Source organism: Biomphalaria glabrata, chromosome 4 (genome assembly GCF_947242115.1).
Source record: "Biomphalaria glabrata chromosome 4, xgBioGlab47.1, whole genome shotgun sequence".
In the NCBI taxonomy this organism is placed as follows: domain Eukaryota; kingdom Metazoa; phylum Mollusca; class Gastropoda; family Planorbidae; genus Biomphalaria; species Biomphalaria glabrata.
In genome coordinates, this window is record NC_074714.1 from 11,870,221 (window position 1) to 11,896,295 (window position 26,075).

Here is a 26,075-nt window from a genome sequence, read left to right on the forward strand (position 1 = left end):
TTTAGCTTCAAACCCCAACTGGAAGGGGGAGGGGGGTTAAACTCAAAACCCCCTTGGCTACGCTCATAGAATTTTGAGTGTGTAATTTGCTTTTTTTTTATTGAAGATGGGGTTATCGTAAATTTTGGATGGGGTTTTAAAATCAAAATCTTCCTCAACTGTGCTGTTGGAATTTGGGGATTGTTGTTTGCATTTTTTTTTGTTTTGTTTTATAGAAGAGGGGGATTTAACCGCAAAAACCTCTGGTATGGGGTTTTAAACTCAAAGCCCCCTGGTAAAGGAATTTGTATCTCAAAACCCCCTGATAGGGGTTTTTAAAATCTCAAAACCCCCTGGTAGGGGGATTTAAACTCAAAACCCCCTGGTAGAGGGTTTTTAACTCAAAACTGCCTCAGCTGTGCTGTGGTAAGTGATGATTTAGTATTAAAATCTCACCTAAAATAAACAAAATGAAAGCAAAAATCAGTCACTTAAGTCCGTCCCCCCCCCCCCTGCGGGGGGGGGGATTTCATTTCGGGGGGGGGGTTTGAACCCCAAGAACCCCCCCCTGGCTACGCCCATGGTAAAAAGCATATATGCCACACATATATAATTTCATGTTGTTGTTGTTTTTAAATTACAACTTTTGGTGAACTCTGACAAGTGAATATGACACAACAATTCCAGTGGACAAGACATGACAAGTGAATATGACACAACAATTCCAGTGGACATGACATGACAAGTGAATCTGACACAACAATTCCAGTGGACATGACATGACAAGTGAATCTGACAAACGTTAAGTAGAGAGGGCAACACAAGACTAAATGGACAAGTGAGGACAAGGCTAAATGGACATGTGAGGACAAAGCTAAATGGACATGTCAAAGCAGAGCTAAATGGACATGGCTTGGCCTTCACCAAGCTAAATGAACTTGATTTTGGCCTTGACAAGGATAGATGAACATGGCTAAGCCTTGAGGAGGCTAGATGGACACGGCAGGATATGGCCTACAATAGCCATAAATGAATGTGTTTACCCAAACTTTCATTCATTCATTAGGGAAGTTATTTTTTTTAATTTTTTTTTTTATTTTACTTTTTTGATCTTCATCTTCAAACCAGTTATTTTTTTTTTTGGCTGCTGAGCTGTCAACTCTTTTGCAGACTGTGCCAAGGAGCAATAGAGTGCTAATCATCTACAAGTGACCAAATCATTTTATAAGGATATCACAACAAAAATGTCCTACTGATGCCCATTTCTATAGGGTTGCCCTACAATTACACTTGCTATGTCCTATGATGCAAATCACTTAAGAATGTCCTACATTCGCTACCAATGTCCTATCTTGCAATTTTTTTTTCGATTGTCCTACTATTACTTTCGCTCCTACATGCACATGACGAACTGAATGTCCTACAATAACTTACCCTAACAATGTCCTGCATGATTGAATATCGAAACATCCAGTCCAATTTGATTTCATCATTCTCTAGGACGTCCTGTAGACTGCCTTTAGGACAATACTCTGTGATGATGCACTGATTGGGTGGGTCGATGCATGCCCCCACAAAACGGACAATGTGATCATTTTGTAAATCTTTGATCTAGAGAAAAAACAAACCTAAGCATTAGAATCACTGCACTTTGAATGAAACTATAACAAAAACATTATACTAATTGTATTTTGAATAAGACTACAACATAAATAGGAATCTTAACTATTGGAAATGTATAAAAAATTACTGGTGATGCTGTTTTAACAAATATTTTTTAGCAGATTAATACAGTCATGAAAGCAGGGGCGGACTCGGGCCCGATAACAAGTGGGTAGGTTGGTCCACCGCCGAATGGATCACATGGAATAACAGTAGAGCTTATATTAGCTTTCTAAATTAAGAATTCTCTCTGGTAGGTTTGACACAAAGACAAAAAAAAAATTGCTGACTTTAAACCTCAAATTATGAAACATAAAACAGGTACGCTTTTAATTACTGATAACTCTAAACAAACAAGTGGCTCTACATCCGATGTTGAAAAAAAAACTTCTTAGGATTCCCACAATTTCTCTTTACGTATGTATTATCTAATACTTTATCTGATACTTTTAGAATTTTGAAAGCAGACATTAAAACCAAAGTCAAAGATGCGTTCAGTTATATTATTAAAGTTTAAATAAAGATTTTGAGGAAGGTAATAATGGATGCTTCTCATGCGCACACAATGTTTGACCTGGACGCCATGGTAATGCCAGGGCCGCTTTATTTCACCTAGTCCGTTCCTGCAGTACATATGCAGTACATTTAAATAACTTCATCACTACTTACCCCTTTAATCTCTAAAAGTAGTGGTTTATGTAATGTTATATTCGTTCTGACAATCGTCTTGATGGCAACTATAGCACCCTGAGGGACACACAAATATTTAGAATTTTATGCATGTGGAAAATATTAGCAAAAAAAAAAGTTATCAAAATTAACTCATTAACTCCTACTAGTAATAAGTTTAATTAAAACAAGGTCAGATTAACAGTGTTGAGAGACTTAAGATTTACTTTATAATATCCTGTTTTTGTAAACAGCTGTCTGTTCTCATTATTAAGATGAGCTGCGATTGTGTCCCCTGAGCAAGAGCTGTGATAGGAATTTCTCTGAAAATAAAAACGAGAAACTGGAGATCTTATATTTTGTTAATTATAATATTTCATGATTAACCCAACACCTTAATTACACCAGGCCTGTAGCGTCTGTCACCACATAAGTCAACGGAAACGAAATCAATGATTAATTCTACAAGAACATAAAGATTTTGTTATATTATAAAACTGCATTATGTTCTCCGAGAAACAACATAATAAACGAGAAACAACATAATAAACGAGAAACAACATAATAAACGAGAAACAACATAATAAACGAGAAACAACATAATAAACGAGAAACAACATAATAAACGAGAAACAACATAATAAACGAGAAACAACATAATAAACGAGAAACAACATAATAAACGACTCTTTCAATAAAGACCAAGAAACAGTAATTAACAATGCTATAATTATACTTTTATGTATGTCAGTCCTACATAATTTAAAATTATATCAGTGATATACTTCGGATAAGATGATATCAGTGTTACATACAAGCGATATTAATGATAAATTGAGATGATACCATTAATATATTCAAATGGGTGACCCGACAAAATAGCACCGACAAAGTAGCGCGAGATTTCCCGACAAAGTAGTGCGAGATTTCCCGACAAAATAGCGCGAGATTTCCCGACAAAGTAGTGCGAGATTTCCCGACAAAGTAGCGCGAGATTTCCCGACAAAGTAGTGCGAGATTTCCCGACAAAATAGCGCAAGATTTCCCGACAAAGTAGTGCGAGATTTCCCGACAAAGTAGTGCGAGATTTCCCGACAAAATAGCGCAAGATTTCCCGACAAAGTAGCGCGAGATTTCCCGACAAAGTAGTGCGAGATTTCCCGACAAAATAGCGCGAGATTTCCCGACAAAGTAGTGCGAGATTTCCCGACAAAGTAGCGCGAGATTTCCCGACAAAGTAGTGCGAGATTTCCCGACAAAATAGCGCAAGATTTCCCGACAAAGTAGTGCGAGATTTCCCGACAAAGTAGTGCGAGATTTCCCGACAAAATAGCGCAAGATTTCCCGACAAAGTAGCGCGAGATTTCCCGACAAAGTAGTGCGAGATTTCCCGACAAAATAGCGCAAGATTTCCCGACAAAGTAGTGCGAGATTTCCCGACAAAATAGCGCGAGATTTCCCGACAAAATAGCGCAAGATTTCCCGACAAAGTAGTGCGAGATTTCCCGACAAAGTAGCGCGAGATTTCCCGACAAAGTAGCGCGAGATTTCCCGACAAAGTAGTGCGAGATTTCCCGACAAAATAGCGCAAGACAAAATAGCGCGGACAAATACATGATGTTTATAAAAGTACAGGAATTTAGTGAGTGAAGATCATGGGCAGCCTTTTTTATTGAGTGTTGAGGCCTATATCTTCTTCAATATCATTACATCTAGAGGTATTCTATATTGGCAGAGGAAGAGAGTAATTTAAAATTATCTCATTCTGCTTGTTCACAAATGCTTAAAATAAATTACTTGTTAACAAATACGCTTTAGAAATGTGGTGATCCCGTGCAGGAGCTGGGTATATGTTGATGTGTGTGTTACACATGTATGTGTGTATAATTTTAAATAGCTACGATTTTAATAAATAGCAACGTGTTAGTGGCACATATTTTACACTTTTTGGGATATAAATAAATGCTATATTTTGATGTTACTAATGTAAGTTTATTATAAATCTGGCATAATGTTTGCATATGCATATTTTAAGCTATTTTATGTTTCCTGCAAAATGAATGAAAAATTATGCAAATATGAAAATAAAATAAAGATATTGGCTCTATTCATATTTTAAAATGACTAAATAATGTAAATATTAAAATAAAATAAAAATATTGGCTCTATTGGTATATTAAAATGACTTAAAATATTTCTACGATATATAAAGTATATCCTGCAAAATGACTGAAGAATATTTTTTTCTGCGCTATTTTGTTCGCGCTATTTTGTTCGCGCTATTTTGTTTGCGCTATTCACATAATATCAGTGATATATTTAGAAGAAATCCGTGATAAGTTTAGATGATATCAGTGATACATTTAGATGATATCAGGGATACGTTCAGAGGATATTATCAGAGGATATACGTAGCAAGTAGAAACTAGGAACGTTGGCCACAAATCCCTAACCCAGGTTTGAAACAGATATAAACTAACTAAGCTAATACAAAAGAGAATAGACACTGTCTCTTTGAGAAATTGCTATAAGGTCACTATTCGTTGAACATCTATTTAGTCCTCTTGTATACCATGCATTGAAAGGTATTACATATTTAACTCATGTTTAAAATCGTAACACCTACCAGTTAAAATAAATGACAATTAAAAACATTAATAATGGATGATACCAATATGTTGTGTATACAGATATCTTCACCCATCTAAAAAAATTAATTAATAATAGAAGTCTAAGATATTCTATTTCGTGATTGTTAGGGCGCCCTTGAGTTCCTTCAACTCTAATAGGGTACCTGACTTTCGTTGGGGAAAGTAAAGGCGGTTTTTTGTAGTGTAGGCCACATGAAACCCTTGTCAACCGTTGGCCATAAAAACAGATGACATTCATATCATCTGGAAGAGAATACTTAAAAAAAATATTTTTTTTACATTTTTATTTGCTTAGAAGAACATATTCAACTTTGAATCGAATATATACAACAAAACACCCAACAAACATAAAATTCAGTAGAGAAATAAAGTTTAGAAAACAAATGTCGAAACCATTCAGTTATTTTTTTTCAATTTTCTTTCTTTGTCTTCTAACCATCCTCTTTACACTTTGATATTTTGGAGTTAGCAGACGATATTTTCAAGTATACTTTAAGACATTCTCATTCTGAATTTAACCTTGCGCTGCCTGATTCTAATACCAAGACTATTTGATCATGAACTTCACCTTGGCCGTGCACAAGGTCACTCACCCGGTTCAGACTCATGCGGCTCCCTTGACGCTCCAATTTCTTATTCTTCCCAGGTGAGCCAAACAAGATGTCTTCCCATTTGACCCTCCAGTTCATCTCAGCCAGCTCCGCCTCTAGTTTGATATGTCTGGGAAGAACAAAGCAGACAACTCAAGAAGATACGTCTACATACAAACTACCTGGCGAACATGACTAACATTGGACTAACTATTGCTGACATCCGGAACATTGAAAGAGTCATTAGTTCCGGTGTCTCTATATTATATATAAGTAAAAATGTATTTAAAAAAATTAAGTGTAATACAAAAGTGTAAATTTTTAATATTTCGTACCAAGTATTAAATACAATGTGTATTAAGTCGTACGAGGCTGAATCAAAGTTTAGCAAGGGGAATGTTATCCATTTTCCTTCAGTGTATAGAGGAACGGCGTGTGAATCGTGACAGAGTTGTTGAGGGATATCTTGCAATCCCCGATAAGTGCAATGAACAAAGTTCATAGGCAGCCCAACGGTTGTTTTGTTTTGCTACGCATTGTACACTTTGAGGCTGGGCTGCGTAGCCCTGGTGAGTTGTACCAGGTTTAAGCAAGATGTAGCAAGTTATAGTAGGGTTTTCATAGTGTATCAAGTTATAGTAATGTGTAAATTGTATCAAACTGTGGCAAAGCGCAAAAAAAAAAAAAAACAACAAATGTAGCACAAGTTGTATTGAAGTGTTGCAAGATGTATCAAGGTTTGCAACATAACTAATTGAGAACGGTAGTGTTTGTTGTAGCCAGGGTAAAGGAATGTGGAGCAAGGCTGTGGCAATGTTAGTCAGTAGTCTTCCATCTTTTGTAAAAAAGTTAAAAAGTTGCATAGATGTGAGCATTTAGCAAAGATTTATATACTTCAACGAAATAGATCAATTCGACCATTAATTAAATTATTTAATTATTTTGTAATTACTACACAATGTGCTTTAAAGTAACAAACGTTCCATCTCCGATATCTCCCTTATAGTATTCACATGTGTAGGTATATATTTATATATATAATTTATTTATTGACATAATAACAATAACATATAATGGATATAAAAAAAAACTTTTGCATGCATTACAGCATTTTTAAAGCATAACCAAGTGTATGATACTTACAATTGTTTTTAAACAATTGAAAATGTCATTTTAAATTCTATAATGTTACTGTTAATTTACATTTTTGACATATACAAGTCTATACATTAAAATGTATGCCTGTGAGGAATTCTATAATATCTGTTTGTATCGAAATAACAGAAGTAGATATAGCACTGTTAGAAGTGTAAAGATCGTTCTTGAAGCTTAGCTTGATCTTGTATTTCTCTTACTGATGTAAGGGGTCATTCATATAGTTACATTATCTCCTTCATTTTACAGGTCTATAAACTTCAGCTATTTCTGCTAAGACTTCAGCTATTTCTGCTAAGACTTCAGCTATTTCTGCTAAGATTGCAGCTATTTCTGCTAAGACTGCAGCTATTTCTGCTAAGACTTTAACTATTTCTTCTAAGACTTCAGTTATTTCTGCTAACACTGCAGCTATTTCTGCTAAGACTGCAGCTATTTCTGCTTAGACTTCAGCCATTTCTGCTAAGACTTCAGCTATTTCTGCGAATTTTCAAAGGGTGTCTATATTTTATGCAATTCAACTATTACTAGATTCTAGATTGACGGATTGTTATTCATTTCAATTATAAAATATTTATATTGAAATATACCACAGGCATCATTATAATTTTGATATTTATTTAACATTGATACAAATCGACTAAACATTTTTTCAAATTTTCTAAAAATTCTTCCATTTTTCTGAAATAGTGTGTAAATCAAACAAGATTCTACTTAATTTTTCAGGATTATTTTTAATTCATATGAATACAGTCGAATCCATTTATTGGACCGAATCCTAAAGCACCAATGCAAAATCCTAATAAATTAGAGCAACTTATTATTAAGACCAAAACGTTTACGTCGCGAAGTGCTCCGATTAATAAATATATTACTAGGACCTTGCTAATTAGGGTTACCAGACACCTACACAATCAAAGGAGGACAAAAATGAGGACACAATCTTAATTATAAGGACAAAAAAAAAAGACAAAGTAAACTTTTAAACTAGACTAAAAATGTTAATTGGTAAAACATGGCAATAATTTAAAGATTGTAAAACTATACCATACTATACTTATACTATGTATCGATTTAGTTGGACGAGTTACTTATAGTAGAAAGCTCATCGCTGGCGAGGTCATACACCTGGAACGATCTGCTCTTTAATGTTCTACTGTTGTGACTAAAGCACGTTCTCGATGAAGCGTCTTCTGCCTCTCTTTTGCCTAACAATGCATCATTTATGTGGTGAGTTTGTTTAAAGTTAAAATTAATAGATATAAAAGATTGAATTCGATGACTGGATAATTTGCAATAAACAGTAAAATCTGTCTAAGGCTGCCGAATGGAGGATACGCATTCTAAAAAAGGAGGACAAGTGCTCCTTTCCCGGACGTCCAGTAACCCTAGGCATTTTCTATGGATTTGAAGCTGTATAATGTATTTTGTCATTTCTGATTCGCATCGCTCTGCTAGCAGCAAATAAGAAATATTCTTATAAGACACCTCTTCAATGTGTACAGAATTAGATACTTTTCATTAAATCTGCAGAACAAACAAAAACATGAATACGAGACACAAAGTCAAAAGCAATAGTTATATTCTATTTATTTCCGATAATAAAGAACAGAAAAAAAGGTTTTACTTTAGATTATAACTAAGAGTAAAATATACATGTACATTAATACAGAATACACAAGGGAAAACAATTCTGATATCAAAAGTAGTCAAAACATATATGACATAAAAAAACAAAGGGAGGTAACGCAATATAAATTGTATCATGTTTTCCAAATGGTTCACTATGGACGTTATTAATATAATTTTGTGAAAAAGCTTTAATAATATTTTTAATGTTTGAGTGAAGTAGTTCATTAATATGTCTTTCATTATTATTCTATAAATAAGTTCAATGCCATAGCACTAAACTTTATTCATGTCCTACTACAAAACAATGACTTTAAGACTTTGCCTGAATAAAATATTACTATTCAAAACTCTCTGTGACCAATGACCAAATTAAAGTTTCGAAAAGAGTATAAATAACTCCAAAATTTCCCAGCCATATTTTCAACAGACACCGAAAGGCATTTACGATCTATGGTTTAAATGTGGACTTTTTGTTTATTTAAATACAAACTCTTATTTTAATGAAATATATTCATTTTTCCGAAAACTCATTTACTTCTTGTTTTACATTTTATATAGATTTAACACTGTACATAATGACTCCGCAGTGTCCCGCGTGTGATGAAATAGTATATCTAAATGTTTGATAGTAAGAATTGAACAATACTGGCGGTTAATTTAAATATGAAATGCCCCACAGTCATATATGTCACAAGATAATGAACTAGTATATCTAAAAGTTTGATAGTAAGAATTGAACAATACTGGCGGTTAATTTAAATATGAAATGCCCCACAGTCATTCAATCTTTATTACATTTTAATTTGTAAAGATTCAATTCACACTCTATACTATAGATATATTTTCGGGAAATAAACTATCGTTAACCGTGGACCACGGAAACAGATGACCTCTACATCATCTGCCCTATAGAACGCAAGGTCCGAAAATGGAAATACTTAATAAGAGAAAAACAATAAGAGTAACATGGAAAAATGTGGGGCGACATAAATATAGCTTAAAGAATAAATCATTCACTCAGCATAGCAAATAATTCAATCAGAACGCTCAAACTTAGAGATGCAACACTCATTTGGCACCTTACATACAGCTCACTCACATCAAACATACAAAAAAATCTTGTATTTCATAAGTTGTCTAAAAATGTTTTTCTATTGCTACATGTGTAAGAGTCAGTGGCGTCACTATGGTCGGTGTCAGGCGGTAAGTCAGGCGCGTCACCCCCACCCACCCAATAAAAATATAATCTCCCCTAAAAAAAAAACAACTATTGTGTTTATCTTGTTCTTTAAATGCAGTACAATTAAACTGTAAGCTGATTAAGTGATGGCCACACCCGAGAACGACGTTCGATTCTATTTTGACATTTTATCAAAAGGTATAACATAAATAAACATGTACATTACTGAATAAAGAAACATTGAGTTGAATATATTTTATATTAGAGATTATTTAAGAGCTCCTTAGGGAAAAATGTTTTAAATTAAACTAGTGTTTCTCAGTTGCTTCCGAAAAGGCCAATCAAACACTAAACATGTTCTCATAATAAAAAGATTACAAGTCAAATAGATTTAAGTTAAGAAAGTTTGAGTGTTAGAGACATCCGAGGTAGCTATTTTTATTTTTAACAGTTGCATTTTTAAAAAGTGCATCTTTCCGACTTGGGTGTCACCCCCTGGTGGGTGTCGTCCGGTGCGGCAGGCACCCTTCTAGTGACGCCACTGGTAAGAGCGATTCTCATTTTAATTGGGGAGAGGTTGTGCTAAAATTTGGCTATGTTGTTGTTCTTGGCAACAAACAAGGCTAAAATAATTTGAGACCTTCTATTATGCAAAAGAAAATATCTTACGAATCTATAACATTGACAACCAGTCACTGCCAACCAGTCACTGCCAACCAGTCACTGCCAACCAGTCACTGCCAACCAGTCACTGCCAACTCATATCTCACGAATAAATCATTTATTTTTTTCCGACTCCTAAACATGTGTTTGCTATTCTTTTGGTGGAATTTATAGTGAATAATAGTGCATGGCTTTTAAGTCACACACGAGTTTTAATTAGGAGTGGAATGTCATGTGCCTTAGACTTCAGGCAGGGCCGGCCTTATGTAAATACTAGCAGTAGACACCAGCTACATCGGTTGATTTGTTCCCAGGCTTTATAGTGTTTATTATGGCCGGAACTCCAATTCTTTTCTTTTCTTTTTATTTTTAATAACTGGACCTCATTTTAAAGATCAACCTGACATACTCTTTAATCCCGTGAATTCGTGTATCTCTTACACTGAAATCTCACGTCCCACTCGCTCTTTTTCCCTCAGGAATCCCCCCCCCCCTTTGTTTTTGCTACCTGTGCATCGTAATTTCTCCCAAATAAACTTTTGACTTGATTTGGAAAGACCCACTTTATAATTCCCCCCATCCTTTTTTTTTTAAAATAAAATCTAACGGACCATGTTGTAACGTTCAGCATGACAAACTTTTATAGCCCGTGAATTAATGTAACTGTTACGATAAAATTTTTACGGCGCGCTCTCTAGTTCTCTCTCTCTTTTTTGCTCTCTGGAACCCCCATTTTTCCCCCTGCGCATCGTACTTTCTTCCACTTGATTTAGAAAGACCGGCTTCATAATGCGGCCCCGACACAAACACGCTCTCATATTTTGGGCCCGTTGGTTTTAGTAGCACTTTTACTTATCCGCTTCCCCCCTCCCCCCAACAACAAAGCGTTAGTCCTTCGTACACATTCTGTTCCCATTTCTACATTTCTCTTGTGGTATTTTGTTCTCTAAACAAAGAGCAATATCAATTCGGTTTTATTATTTGTTATTGACCCCATTTGAATGTAGCGAAAATGAAAATAGATCTAGATTTATCTTTTCAATGCTACAAGAATTATGTTATTTTTTCGACAGTGTTACTGTAGTACAAAGTACCATTACTTGCTCTCTCTCTCTCTCTCTCTCTCTCTCTCTCTCTCTCTGATAAGATCTAGAAATCTTAGAGTCTTTTTCTTTTATTCGAGTACCTTTAGGCTACTGCAACCTATGCGACCGCGCTAATTATAGGTGTAAATTATTAAATTAAACCATTGTATAACTTATAACAGATTTCCAGATGCCTCCTGAATTACCAGGAGCTCCTAAAAATCTCCTGAAATGCAAAATTTACGAAAAAGTCCCGGATATCTCCAGAAATAATTAAAATCTTTTGAAAACTCATAAAATCGTCTGAAATATAGACAAAAAATTGTCATTTTGAGGTGTCATTCAATATGGAAAACGCCAATCTTACGCGCGATAAAAATACCGTAATACCCGTAATTGTGGAATCTGGTCAAACTAATGTAAAATTACTTGAGACCAACAATTCTCAAAGGTAGATTGAAACATTTAGGAACTCTTCGTGATAATCGTGATCTAGGAAACAGATTTTTCATGATATACTGTATGACTTTGTTACACGCAAGGCTCGTAAAGTAATGAATAAAATGAAAGGACGAATTTATTTTCTAATACAAATTCTTAATTTTCACTTATTTTCCGTATCCCTACCCAAACTGGGCCCCGCGAAATCCATTTCACATAGGGCCTCGCAATGGTGAAGTCCGGCCCTATATCATGTTAACGCTATAAGAATAAGTTTGTTTTTTACTCAATAATAAGGCTCGTCTACAAGTTCAAACATTATTGAGGAATGCAGTATTTCCCGTGGCTACGCTGTTCTAGCTGCGACCTACATATTTTACAAATGACGTAAGGTATATTAAAAAGACTTAAGGAAAAATAAAAATAAAATGCTTTAAAAATACGGAATTGGTGATACTGAACTAAAATATGCCTTATATGTAGATTGCGACCTTTTGTGGAAATACCGAAAATAGAATACACTGGTTTGATAGAAAGCTTGCGGTTTTTCGCGAATAGTGGTCCCAAGGTTGCTGCGATTTTGTCTTAGTGCGCGTCAAGGGGGTAAAAAGAACATGTGTGAAATTTCATGCGGACAGTTTAAGATATTTCGTGATCGATGAGTCATTGGTATTTTCCGTGAATATATAAAGTGGAATGAGGACATAGTCGACATATAGGTACTGGTACATGAAACATAGGTGTTGAATTATGTTTTGACGTTTTAACATTTTATTCTTACTAACTAAACAACAAAACGAGTGCAGCAGACGACATCAAGCAGACGACATCAAGCAGACGACATTTTTAAAAAGTTTGAAAATGTAAAAGGGTGAGAAAAAAAAAGTTATCGTTAACAAGAAGAAAAGTGAATGAAAAAATAAAAAGAAAAAAAACAAGAAAAAAAAAACTTCTCGTTGAGAGAGAGTGGTAAGTTAGGCTCTGGGGTAGATCTGTGTGAGTGTGTCTAGCTGGTGAGGCGCTCCATAGCGGAACTGTCATGACGTGGTTGTTTTTTACTGCACGAATAGTTCCTAGTGATTATATAGGGAAGACATTGTTATCTGACTAGAAGACGGGGCCGCACTCTATAAGCCAGTGATGCCCAAACAATTTTTTGTCAGCCTGGGGTCTATATAAACTTTTCACACCTGTTTCACGGGTCGCATAAAAAATATCGTCGTTCCCAATTGAATCGATCTTCTGTGACTTTACTTTGCATTGTGGGTAAAAGTTTCGAGGGAATGGATTGCATTACGTCGCAGGCCGAATGTGGCCCGCGGGCTTTAGTTTGGGCATCACTGCAATATTTTTTATTATTCTTTTAAAGAGAGTTTACACAAGAGAGTTTCGGTGGAGCAGTTAAGAATTAAAAAAAAAATACTGGAATTGATACAGGTTTTAAAACAGGCACAATGATTGCTGGCAGAATTGGATATTTTGTTAAAACATTGGTTTGTCGTGTGCAAAGAACATTTCTTTTGAGTTACATGATTTTTTATTTGCAAATACGACGTCTAGTGCGTGCTGGCGAAACACTATCGATCAGAAAGAATTTTTTCCGGAGAATCTGGTTAGTTGGATGGACTAGGCTGGTCCCGTGTTGCTGCCAGTCGGAGTTGCCAAATCATAGGGTTTCGTGCCCAATTCAAGACAGTTCATTATTTGACTACATTTATTTCACTATTTTGTCTCATTTAAAAGTTGGTACCAAGAGCCTCTGTTTTATATGTACTATGCATGCCCTGCGCTCCATGGACGCTTCTAGTGATGCCACGTTTCTCGCTAAAAAGTTACGGCTTGCGGGCCTTATCAGTGCACGACCCAAAGGTTTGGAACTCACTCCCCATTGATCTCAGACCCACAACATGCTTCACTACATTCAAGAAAAACATTTAAACCTATCTGTTCAAAACTTTTTTTTAGACTAGTTTGTCATTTTAACTCTCGTGATTATGTTTGTAATGTTATCACAGCGTCTGGAGCCTACATCAGCTTTTGTTAACAGTGATCTATAAATTAAATTATTTATTCTAATGTGCATTTTAAACTTTTTTTTTTTGGGGGGGGGGGGGGGGGGGGCAGGGATCTACAGGTCAATATATTTCAAAATGTATTTTGTAAAATCCCATACATTAGATAGTTACATAGACACTATAACACTATAAGAGAAAACTCGTGTTAACGTACTGAAATGGCTGGGACCCAATTAGGCAAATGTTCGTCCAACTTATAAAACAAAAATGCTATATTTACTTGGTAATATTTATATAAAATATAAACACAAAATAGTTTACTGAAAAGTATTATTGCTTTAACTCTTTGTGTCATAGATGCAAGCTAAAATGTGTTTCAATGTGATAATTAGTTTTGCTAAAAGGGCTGCAATATTAGGCGCTGGAAGTGTAAATACAATTTCAAGACCATGATTGTTGCATGTTTAATTTTTTCCGTGCTTTGCATAATCGGCGTCGTAAAAGGGATGAAAATAAAGAAAGATTTTTTTTAAATTAAAAATTTTTGCATCCTTAATCACGGAGTTGTTGCGTTGTATTTCATGATTATATTTACAATATGTGTTGTTTTTTTTTCGTTTTTGTAGTGTATTGTTTACCACTATCAATAGCTAAGAGTAAACAATTGAGACTATTACAGTAAATTGCACAGAAACAGGCCCAGTTCATTATGAAAGAGATACAAGACTTGAAAAGAGCCATGGGAACACGAAATGGAGCAGGTCATTCACAACAGACACTCGATCACGTGATCTGACTTACCTGTACACCAGGAAGGAGATGATGAGAACGAGGATGATGATGGAGCCAAGGACAATGATGACGATGACGTAGAGGGGGAACGGCTCTGAAAATGTAAATGATTAAAAAAATGTAAGGATTAAAAAATGTAAGGATTAAAAAATGTGAGAATTAAAAAATGTAAGGATTGAAAAATGTAAGGATTAAAAAATGTAAGGATTGAAAAATGTAAGGATTGAAAAATGTAAAGGATTGAAAAATGTAAGGATTGAAAAATGTAAGGATTGAAAAATGTAAGGATTGAAAAATGTAAGGATTGAAAAATGTAAAGGATTGAAAAATGTAAAGGATTGAAAAATGTAAGGATTGAAAAATGTAAGGATTGAAAAATGTAAGGATTGAAAAATGTAAAGGATTGAAAAATGTAAGGATTGAAAAATGTAAGGATTGAAAAATGTAAAGGATTGAAAAATGTAAGGATTGAAAAAATGTAAGGATTGAAAAATGTAAGGATTGAAAAATGTAAGGATTGAAAAATGTAAGGATTAAACAAGTAAGAAAATAAGTAGATTTTTTTATATCTTATAAATTACAGACGTTGCTTCAAAAGAGAAGATAATATTACGTCCTGCGCATTTCGTGTGTCAATCTAGTCATTAGTTTTCCTGGCTGATATCCTATATAACTCTATGCTATCAATTCATATAATCTCTTAGTTTTCAATTCATGTAAACTCTTAGTTTTCAATTAATGTAATCTCTTAGTTTTCAAGTCATGTGATCTTTTAGTTTTCAAGACATGTAATCTCTTAGTTTTCAAGTCATGTGATCTTTTAGTTTTCAAGTCATGTAATCTCTTAGTTTTCAAGTCATGTAATCTCTTAGTTTTCAAGTCATGTAATCTCTTAGTTTTCAATTCAGGTTGAGAAACACAGCTTTCTTTGTCAATCGATTTGATAATCATGTTAAGAAGCATAACCCTTACTACTCGAAAGTGCTAAATATTAATAGAGTTTTGTCCCCTGTTTTTAAATTTCATTTTAAATTCCTTTTCATCCCGATAAAGTAAGTGAGCAAATATACGGCTCAGTTATTCTGCGGAATTAAAGACACTCGACTTGAGTGAAATAATTTCTAAGCCAAATAGCTAGGTGACATATGTAAGATTTAGATCTACCTTTATGAGAATACTTGCTATTGAGGTATTGAGTTCTTCACAAGTTTCTCAGGAGCAATGGGTTAAAATAAACTTTCAAACAGCATATTATCAATGTTAGATCTACATACATACCTTCCGGGGGACACTTTGATCCGTCAAAACCACACTGTGGGGTGTCGGGCGGGGGTTCCTTGCGCCCTCCTGCCCAGAAGATCTCTTCCCCAGCCACTTGCTCGTACTGTTTGTAGTTGCCGAAATAGTTGGCCACCACCTGCAAATACAACGCTTATGGTCAGTTGTGGTCAAAATTTTGTCAAGGACGATGACAGATACGAGTGAAGCAATGAGCACTATAAGGTCGGAGACTCTTTAAAGACACAATATAAAAGAGTAGCCCTAGTCCCAATGCACTCATTTTTTTTTTGCTTTTTCTTTTGTGCAACCCAAGATCCCCATTGGTTACGCCCCTGACAGTCTTATATATTGTATTTTTATTTTTACTTAATGTTCCAACGAAGAGGAAGTAGATCGATCACTGATGGGGAAGAAGTTATAGCTAGTGAATGATCACAAATGTTATTTAAGAGACGTCCGTGGTTGTGGACACAAAGTACGAGGTCGATTTGTTTTATAAACTAACAAAAAAAAGGCCTTTTAAACTTAAAAAAAAATGTTTAAATACATGCATAAATTTTAAAAGCAAAAGATAATAATTTTTGATAATTAAAGGAGGACGGCGTAACAGAAGCGCCCCTCCCCCACTTGGAAGCGTTATACAGATTAACTCAGGCGCCATTTTGCCCTCACTAGCATAGAAGAAAGAAACCGGCAGTAGATGGCTTCTGAAAGAGACGGAGATATTTCAAGAAAGTCGTGGGACAAACATTTAAAACAAACTTGACAAATACAGTTTGCTTATTTACCAGCAAATATATACAATACTTACACAGGCGTACTAATATGTCAAACATATATTTACATGTATGGCTATAAAACCTTCTTTTAAAAATGGTATATGGGAATATAAACCGTTTATAGATAAAGTAAAATAAAATATTTAAAAAATAGTTTCCATTGTAGAAGAAAAAAAGGACTATCAGTCACACCTATTTTAAGAGCTATACAAGACCTGTTTCAAGTGCTATAAAGACCTATTTCATGTGTTATAAAGACCTATTTCAAGTGCTATACGGGACCTATTTCAGTAACTATATAGAACCTATTTCAACTGCCATACAGGACCTATTCCAAGTGCTATACGAGACCTATTTCAATAACTATACAGAACCTTTTTCAAGTGCTATACAGGACCTATTTCAAGTGCTATACAGGACCTGTTTCAAGTGCTATACAGGACCTATTTCAAGCGCTATATAGGACCTATTTCAAGCGCTCTATAGCACCTATTTCAAGTGCTATACAGGACCTATTTCAATAACTATACAGAACCTTTTTTCAAGTGCTATACGGGACCTATTTCAAGTGCTATACAGGACCTATTTAAAGTGCTATACAGGATCTATTTAAAGTGCTATACGGGACCTATTTCAAGTGCTATACAGGACCTATTTCAAATGTGCTATACAGGACCTATTTCAAATACTATACCGAACCTATTTCAAGTGCTATACAGACGGTGAAATCAGCGGGATTTCGATAGTTTTCTTTTAACTTTTAAGATATAAATGTGACAGACGAATTACAGACAGTCAGTTCAAAACCAACAGTAGCTTTTCCTTTCAAGCACGTCAGTACATTGTCATGAATGTAGTTTCAGTTCTTTCAGAAGCTGGTGTCAACTATGCAAAGCAGACAGGCGTTAGATGGACGCAGTCCAGCTCTTCAAATTATGCGACGCACTAGGTGCTTCTTACTAAGGCAGTCAACAAAGCCATTCGGAACTTATTCCCAGCATTGCTAGTAGTTCTCAGTTTCGACTTTCGTGTCAATTAAAGATTCAAGAGATGTAAATTATTGGTCGTCTCGTCTAGGACAGTCTACCTAGTCCAGTACAGACCGAATGTCAAGCTGGAGAAATGAAGAGAACTTTCATGTGTTAGTCCTGGCCTAGTAAATAAGAAAACCTGTTTTTATTGCTGTCTCAGCGATACGGATTGTCCAAGTGAAACATAGATCTGGAACTTCTGGTTTGAAATGAAAGGAAATTAAAGATATGAGAGTAGAGAGAAAGCGGAGAGGTGAACATTTATGGGGATGTAAAACGGGAGGGGGGATGTGAGTGGGAGTGGGGAAAGAATGTGAGTTGGGAGATGGGAGAGAATGGGAGTAGGGGTAGGGTGGGAATGTGAGTAGGGGTAGGGTGGGAATGTTTTGTTATTTCGATGCTGGAATCATTCAATGAATATTCAAATTGCGTTTTTACTGTACTCGGGCGCAGAGAGCACCGGACGCCAATATTGCGCATGTCAGGCACTAGACCCGATGTCCAGAGTCTGTGATCCGAGATGTCACGTGCTCCCTGTGCCAGACTTTTCAAGTGGGCAGGGGGAGGAAATGAGACTAACATTTTGGAGTGACCCTTGAGTCTCCATCTGTCCATGTCTACAAGTGCGTGTGGTGTGCGTGTGGTGTGCGTGTCTCGGTTGGGTGGGGGGGGGGGGGTAGCTAAAATGTCAAGGACCTTTAGCGTAAAATATCGGGTTGAGGTTTCAGTGTGATATCAACGGGAAGACCAAGTTCAATTCTCACAATGAGGAGATAATATCAAAGTATGTAAACTTCTCTCAATAAGGGTAGGCAAAGTTGGCTTATTGGTGAAGTTACATTTCATAATTGGTCAAGGTACATCTCATAATTGGCCAAGTACATTTCATAATTGGACAAGGTACATTTCATAATTGATTAAGATACATTTCATAATTCTTTAAGATACATTTCATAATTGGTCAAAGTACATTTCATAATTGGTCAAGATATATTTCATAAATGGTCAAGGTATATTTCACTATTCGTCAAGGTATATTTCATAATTGGTTAAGATACATTTCATAGTTGGTCAAGGTATATTTCATAATCTGTAGAAATCAAACTTACAATTTAGATAACACCAATACAGTGGGTCTCCCCCTAAATTTAAAATATATTTTTCAACATCTAGATTTAAATTTTAATTTCAAGTTAGAGTGAACGCTTTTTTTTAAAGATTACATGAACTCTGCCTTTCTGTCTGCCTCTGTGTCTGTCTGGTACAATTTTTGTTCACGTTATTTCTCCCACTCCCCATTCTCAGGTCAAGATGAAACTTTGCACAAAAGAGAGAAAAAGAGAGAGAGAGAGAAAAAAAAAGAGAGAAAGAGAAAAAAGAGAGAGCGAAAGATAAAGAGAGAGAAAAGAGAAAGAGAGAAAGAGATAGAAATGTATAGAGAAGAATTCATCAAATGATGTTACATGATGCTAGGTCTTAGAATTTTTTTTTTTTAACTTAATGTCGGTTCAGAGGTTATCGAAATTTAATACTAGCAACAGAACCCAGTCGTACTGCATGGCCCGTTAACTTGTCCTGTCTGAGTTCCCTAATAGGGCAGACTGACATTGATAAAGGAACTATGAGTGTAGCGATCACTTGATCGATCACCGATGACTCCTAGGACACTACCATTGTCTGGTTCACTTTGCCACCACAGACATTTAGCGAACCATTCGATATGAAACTCACACACTACGTGCATTCCATCTAGTGAAATATTCATTGCTATCTGTGAAAGAGTCATTGGTATCCTTAGTTGAAACGCGTACTTGCTATACAAAAACTTGAACTTGATGTGCATCGAAAAAAGAAAAATATAAAAATACAAAAGTCCCTTTAGTAATAGTATAATACAAAGACTCTCTCTCTCTCTCTCTCTCTCCCTCTCTCTCTCTCTCTCTGTCTCTCTCTTACAGTACCTCTATTTAACTAGTACCTTCGTGGAAACTTCTGGGTGGGGGTGGGCTCAAAATCCTGGGTGGACACGTATCTCGAAAATAGCTCCAACGATTTTCCTAGAAATTTAAAAGTTGCTATAAAAGAATTACTAGATCGTTGGTCACACTGGGGAAACTCTAGTTTGACAGTTATAATTTTTCAAAGTAAAAACAAAAAAGAAGAAATTTAAATTTGGCTAGGAAATGTGAAATATTGCTCTTGAACAAAAAAAATGTATTAAATGTATTTCTTTCCGTAACGATGTACTTATGTTCTAGCATTGACCAGTCAACTTATTTCATGACTTAGTCCAGTTAACACATGTACATGTAAGGCTATTGCATCAGTCAGTCCACTTAACGGGTCTAAGCTGATTACATCAGTCAGTCCACTTAACAGGTGTAAGCTGATTACATCAGTCAGTTCACTTAACATGTGTAAGCTGATTATATCAGTCAGTTCACTTAACATGTGTAAGCTGATTACACCAGTCAGTTCACTTAACATGTGTAAGCTGATTACATCAGTCAGTTCACTTAACATGTGTAAGCTGATTACATCATTCAGTTCACCTAACATGTGTAAGCTGATTACATCATTCAGTTCACTTAACGGGTGTAAGCTGATTACATCATTAAGTCAACATAACAATGTAATCGCAATTGCATCGACGAAAGAGATGAAAAGTCCACTTAATATATATATATATATAGGTACTGATGAAGTGACAGTCATCTTAAAACATGTAAGCACTATGACATTTGACCAGTTCACTTAAGAGTTGTAAGGACTATTACTCGACCAGTCCATTTATTGATTGAATGATTACTTTAGAGGTTAGCTTATTTACAGCATGTATGAGCTCCCCATCTGCACCCAACCAATCGTTTGCTAAAGCGTCTCCTCTGCATACCCGAAAACACCCCCAGGTCATCAATTTCTCCTCTGGACAAGTCCAATGTATTGTGACTCACAGCTCTGCTTACAGGTTTAAAAAAAAAATCTCTTCTCAGACGAACGCCGTACCAGGAAGCCTATGTGTGGTCACGGCTTGACCTCTACTCAGAAAACTACAGTCTTAGACGGACAGCTGGGCTGTTTTTAAATTCTTCTGAATTTCCCTTTACCGTCTAAAGTGACCTACATTATAAACAGTCTGAACTCAACCTGTGAGTTTAATTAAGTTACTGACCACAGAGTATTAACTGATGGATTCCGGAACAAGGAAGATATTAAGACACGTATTAATGAATGTCAACGTATGATTGTTAACTGGATAAATGTTCGTTTAACTGTCAACAATATTGACCCGATACTGACCACAGATTTGAATAGACATTGATGAATTCTTGATTAAAGTAAGCTATTGACCAACGTAATATTTAGTATCAAAGTGTGGGTGTAAAAAGGTAAATTATTATATAATTGGATAATCAACAATACTGACCAGACACTGGTCACAGATTGAGTACATCTTAATGTTGATAAAGGAAGCTATGGGCAGGAAAGTGAAAGCAGTACCTACAAAGCGGACGAACCGACTTTTGCGTCTTAAAGACAAAATCTTTTTTATATGTTGTGATTCCATGACTTACTATTCTAATCTGTCTTCTGTTAAGTCCCGCACGTTAGTAAGCTGGGGCTCTTATGTAAGTATACTTCACAACAAAATCATGTTTTAGTTGTGAAGATAGAAAAAGAGTACTTGTAAACTTTAATTTCTCATAAAAAAATTTTTATGTAAATATTGTCTTAAGAATTATATATTTTTTTAATTGTGGAGAGCTCTTCTAATGGTGAGGGGCTCCGCGACTACACAGTCTGACACTATCGAAAGTCCGGCCCTTTATCTATCTCAAAGTTAAGCGAGAAAAGTGCATGTAGATTGATCTAAGGGTTGACACACTGGCGGATCCGGGGGGGGGGGGGGGGGTAGGGGCGATCGCCCCCCCCCCCACTCGGCTGACCCTCCCCCCCGAAGGGGGGGGGCGGACGAATTATAGTATCGAATTCACACAATTCGTATGCGAATTTATTACTTATGTTAAATATATATACTAATTATTTATATTTCAACCTATTTTTAGATTATTTCGCCCCCCCCCCTTCTAGTATTTTGGCCGATTTGGTAGGGTCGGGAGGGGGCCATAACATCAATCCGCCCCCCCCCTCCACCATAAACTTTCGAGTGTGGGGGGGGGGGGCGGTCTTATTTATTTGTAGAAATCACAGCTTGCTAACAGAATCAATTAAATATCTATATGATTAAAACTTGTTATTGGTATTTTAACCGGTCTTCATATAATTTCGTTCACCTGTTGGCCGATTGGAAGGGGAAGAGCGAATACTTCCACTGCCCTTCCCATCTAAACCCTTTGAGTGGGAGGGGGGGCGGTCCTACTTTTATGGAGAAATCATAGTATGTGAACAAAATTATAAACAGGTGGAAGTGCGATACATGCAATCCCCTTCCCCCCATCGGACAAACCAATACTTTTTCTTTTTGTATTATAGTAAGAAATTACAAAATTAAAAAAATCTGTAACTAATATAATTTATATATGCTATAAAGTAAATTCTTATATCGAGTCGCCCAACCCCTATTCTTTAATGCAAAATGCAATCATTAGCAGAAATTATAAAAAGGAGCGAGGATTAATCGTTTTCATTTTACCGCCCTTCCACTTTCCAGACAGAGTTTGTGTAATTTCACATGAATTTATCATAAGTATTTTAAGAAAGATTTTGCTTTGGAAAAGTTATAATTCAAACTAAATTTTTCAATATAACAGTCACGGTTGAGATGAGTTCAAAAGCCAGATAATCATTTCCTAGTCGACTTTTCCAACCTTTACTCTATCTCATATTTTTCTAGTTAAATATATTTAGGACTATAACTCACAATTTATGCTTGAATTTTATTGAATATTATTAATCGAATATTTTTTTTTCGGCGGCGATCCTCAAAGCCTTAATCTAAATATGTGAGGCATCTAATCTTTTCAAAGAACAAATCGGTTTTATTTGCAATGTATTAAGGGACTATAAATTCATATTAGAATATTTTTCTCATTATTCAAAAGGCACTTTATAATAGAATGAATAATGAGCTGTAGGTCAGGAGAATGCGTTACTGCAGTGAAGAATGCCAGAAAACGCTTTTAGCGTCGTGGATTCGCCCCGAACCCCACTAATAAATAATGAGCTGTAGATGTCAGGAGGATGCGTTTCTGCAGTGAAAAATGCAAGACAACGCTTTTGGCGTCGGGGCTTCGCCCCGAACCCCACTAATAAAAAATGAGCTGTAGATGTCAGAAGAATGCGTTTCTGCAGAGAAAAATGCAAGAAAACGTTTTTGGGCGTCGGGCTTCGCCCCGAACACCACTGAAGTAGCTTAAAGCGCTCTCCCAGACCCCAAAGCTTGCAAGAGAAAGACTGTTTTTTTTTCTGTTATTTTCGCCGAAGATTGAGAAACAGTCTTATTTTATTCTCATATATCGAATATATATATATATATATATATATATATACATATATATATATATATATATATATATATATATATATATATATATATATGCTGTACGCACGTTTATGCATAGGGTTAGGGTTTACTGGGCGTTAGGGTTAGGGTTTGGAAAAAAATCGCCCCCCCCCCCCACTCCAAAGTTCTGGATCCGCCAGTGGGTTGACATTACATCTAAAATGTTTTTCCACACAAGAGATTATCATGATAGAGCAAATCAACGGCGGCCATCTTCTTTCATGCGGTGCAGAAAACATAAGGCTGGACTTAGTCACTTTGACAAACTTTCAATCATTCACACGACAAATTGTTCACTGGATAGTAACAAATTGTTATCATTATATATTCTAGTCGCGTGTTTTATTTGTTTACATTAAAACTTGTGTAGCTATTATTTCCAAAAATAAATTTGAGATTGCTAGAGATCGAGCCTAATCTGAGTTGTTTTGTTAATTATTTTTTCTTTGTTATGAGGACAGTATGCGATAAAAATTATACTTTAAAAAAATGCGATCTGACAACAAGCTAGCTGACAAATTTGAATGGGCCGTCACTTCACTATAGGCAACAGTTTTACTTTCATCCTGTCGGCCTAATGGGCCGTCACTTCACTATAGGCAACATTTTTACTTTCGTCCTGTCGGCCTAATGGGCCGTCACTTCACTATAGGCAACATTTTTACTTTCATCATGAAGCCTAATGGGCCGTCACTTCACTATAGGCAACATTTTTACTTTCATCATGTAGGCCTAATCGGCCGTCACTTCACTATAGGCAACATTTTTACTTTCATCATGTAGGCCTAATGGGCCGTCACTTCACTATAGGCAACATTTTTACTTTCATCCTGTAGGCCTAATGGGCCGTCACTTCACTATAGGCAACATTTTTACTTTCATCATGTAGGCCTAATGGGCCATCACTTCACTCTAGGCAACAGTTTTACTTTCATCCTGTAGGCCTAATGGGCCGTCACTTCACTCTAGGCAACAGTTTTACTTTCATCCTGTGGGCCTAATGGGCCGTCACTTCACTATAGGCAACAGTTTTACTTTCATCCTGTCGGCCTTCTTTGACACTTATGTCCGTTCTGCAGTTTTGTTCACCCCACCCACATTGGCTTATCTTCTTAATAGCGGCCCAGATGTTTAATGGACAGATCTGTTCCATCCTGCCATTATGGTCAACACTCTTTAGGGCCTTCCTATACCTATACCTCCCCCCCCCCCCCCATTTCTTGATCTACCCATTCAGCTGGATACTCTAGTTAAAACCTAGTTGAGTGATAGACAGAATGGCGGCCCTAGAATTCATACAACTTTATCGGACAGGGAACCATTATTTATAAAAGGAGAAATAGTTCATCGACAAGTCATTGTTTTTTTACATTCATCTACGCCTTTGCAAAACATTGGTGAACTGTTTTGTATTTTTTTGTATCTTTGAATATTTTTAAAACATTTATTTATTTGTTTACATTTTTTCCACCAAACTTAACATACCAATTGGACATTTTGTTGTATGTAGCAGTCTGGAGCTGTCTGGAGCAGTCTGGAGCTACAAAACAAACGACAGAGCAACAACAGCTATATAATTTAAAAACTGGCCTATAAATATTATGTGATGACTTTGCGTGAAAATTTTCAATTAATTTCCAAGTTATTTAGTTCAGTGAATTAACTTACACGATAAACACCAAGAAATAGGCGCCTTCATGTCAATTCATTCTGTCGTTTCCCATGCCACTTTCTAATTGCTATTGCTGATTAATCGTCTGATAGAAAAAAAAAAAATTATTGACAACTGCATTCACACGTCTGTCAGTGTTTGTACGTTTGTTCGTATGTGTGTGTGTGTGTTTGCCAATCGGAAAAAAAAACCCACAGTGTTTTATTTGACTAAAGCCAGACGGGTAAAAACTTGTAAATACGTCAGCATTATTTTATCCCTGAAGAGTTGTGTCCCCTCAACTCGAAACATCCAGCTATTTCACATTTTGAAAAAAAAAATAAAATATGATAGCATACAGATGTAATAACAAAAACATAATTATGTAGCGATTCCCTAGTCAATATGTATTATATCTCCAATCCCTTGTCATTATGTATTATATTCCCAATCCCTTGTCAATATGTATTATTCATCTATGTATACGCTTTCTTAAAAGGCAACCTTTTTCTTCCCCGTCTTATTGAAAAGCATTAACAGAACAAGTATTAGTCGAAACAAATTATTTCTGCATTAAGAAATATTTTTCTTCCCTTGCTGATTGTTTCACACGGCTGGTTTGAGTTCGTTCAATGTGTGTGTGTGTGTGTGTGTACATGTGTGTGTGTGTACATGTGTGTGTGTGTGTGTTCGTGTATGCGTGCGTGGGAGAGTAGGAACTGAAACTATAACTCAGGAAATTGCTTCCTTTCAGCCAAACGATTGACTGAATGGTTTGCTTCCAGTGTTTTAACTAATCGTAGACTATAAGGCTGACCACTTCTCCACACCCAATCAACTCAATAGATTCCAAAACAAACATTCATAGTGCAGTGAACAAATGTGTATGTGTGAGTTTGTCTTCTATGCGTGTGTGGGGGTACTTAACATATTTTGCCTGCCTGACTTAATCTCATATGCTGTGTCAGAGACCTGCCATCAGTGAATATTTTCTGAACTATGGGAAAATGCGCGCCTGTATGTGTGTGTGTGAGGGTTCAATTAAGAATAAATAAAATGTCAGCCAACCATCACTTCCCGAACTCCCCCCCCCCCCCCCCCAGAAAAACAAAAGTCCCCAAAATATATAACAAATTTCGATAAAAGGGGAGTAACAACGCAAATCTCTCATTTGTATATGCCTTTTCTGGTCGCAAATGTTTCTTCTTAGACGAACTTGTTGCTAAAGAATTAGCTGGACTAACTTCTACGCGATAGATTTATAGATTTTTTTTTAAAGGGAATCTTAACGCTCG

General features: G+C 35.9%; 1 protein-coding gene across 12 annotated transcripts in view; it reads right to left on the reverse strand.

Moving 5' to 3' along the window:
- LOC106071376 (atrial natriuretic peptide receptor 1-like) overlaps window positions 1-26,075 on the reverse strand; it is a 595,276-nt gene that overhangs the window by 17,750 nt on the left and 551,451 nt on the right. For all 12 annotated transcript variants that reach the window (XM_056027445.1, XM_056027444.1, XM_056027446.1 and 9 more), the window contains 6 exons: window positions 15,793-15,931; window positions 14,524-14,608; window positions 5,555-5,681; window positions 2,538-2,633; window positions 2,311-2,388; window positions 1,414-1,590 (listed from right to left, as the gene is read on the reverse strand). In XM_056027445.1, the coding sequence (XP_055883420.1) occupies window positions 1,414-1,590; window positions 2,311-2,388; window positions 2,538-2,633; window positions 5,555-5,681; window positions 14,524-14,608; window positions 15,793-15,931 (702 nt within the window). The remainder of the gene's footprint in view (window positions 1-1,413; window positions 1,591-2,310; window positions 2,389-2,537; window positions 2,634-5,554; window positions 5,682-14,523; window positions 14,609-15,792; window positions 15,932-26,075) is intronic.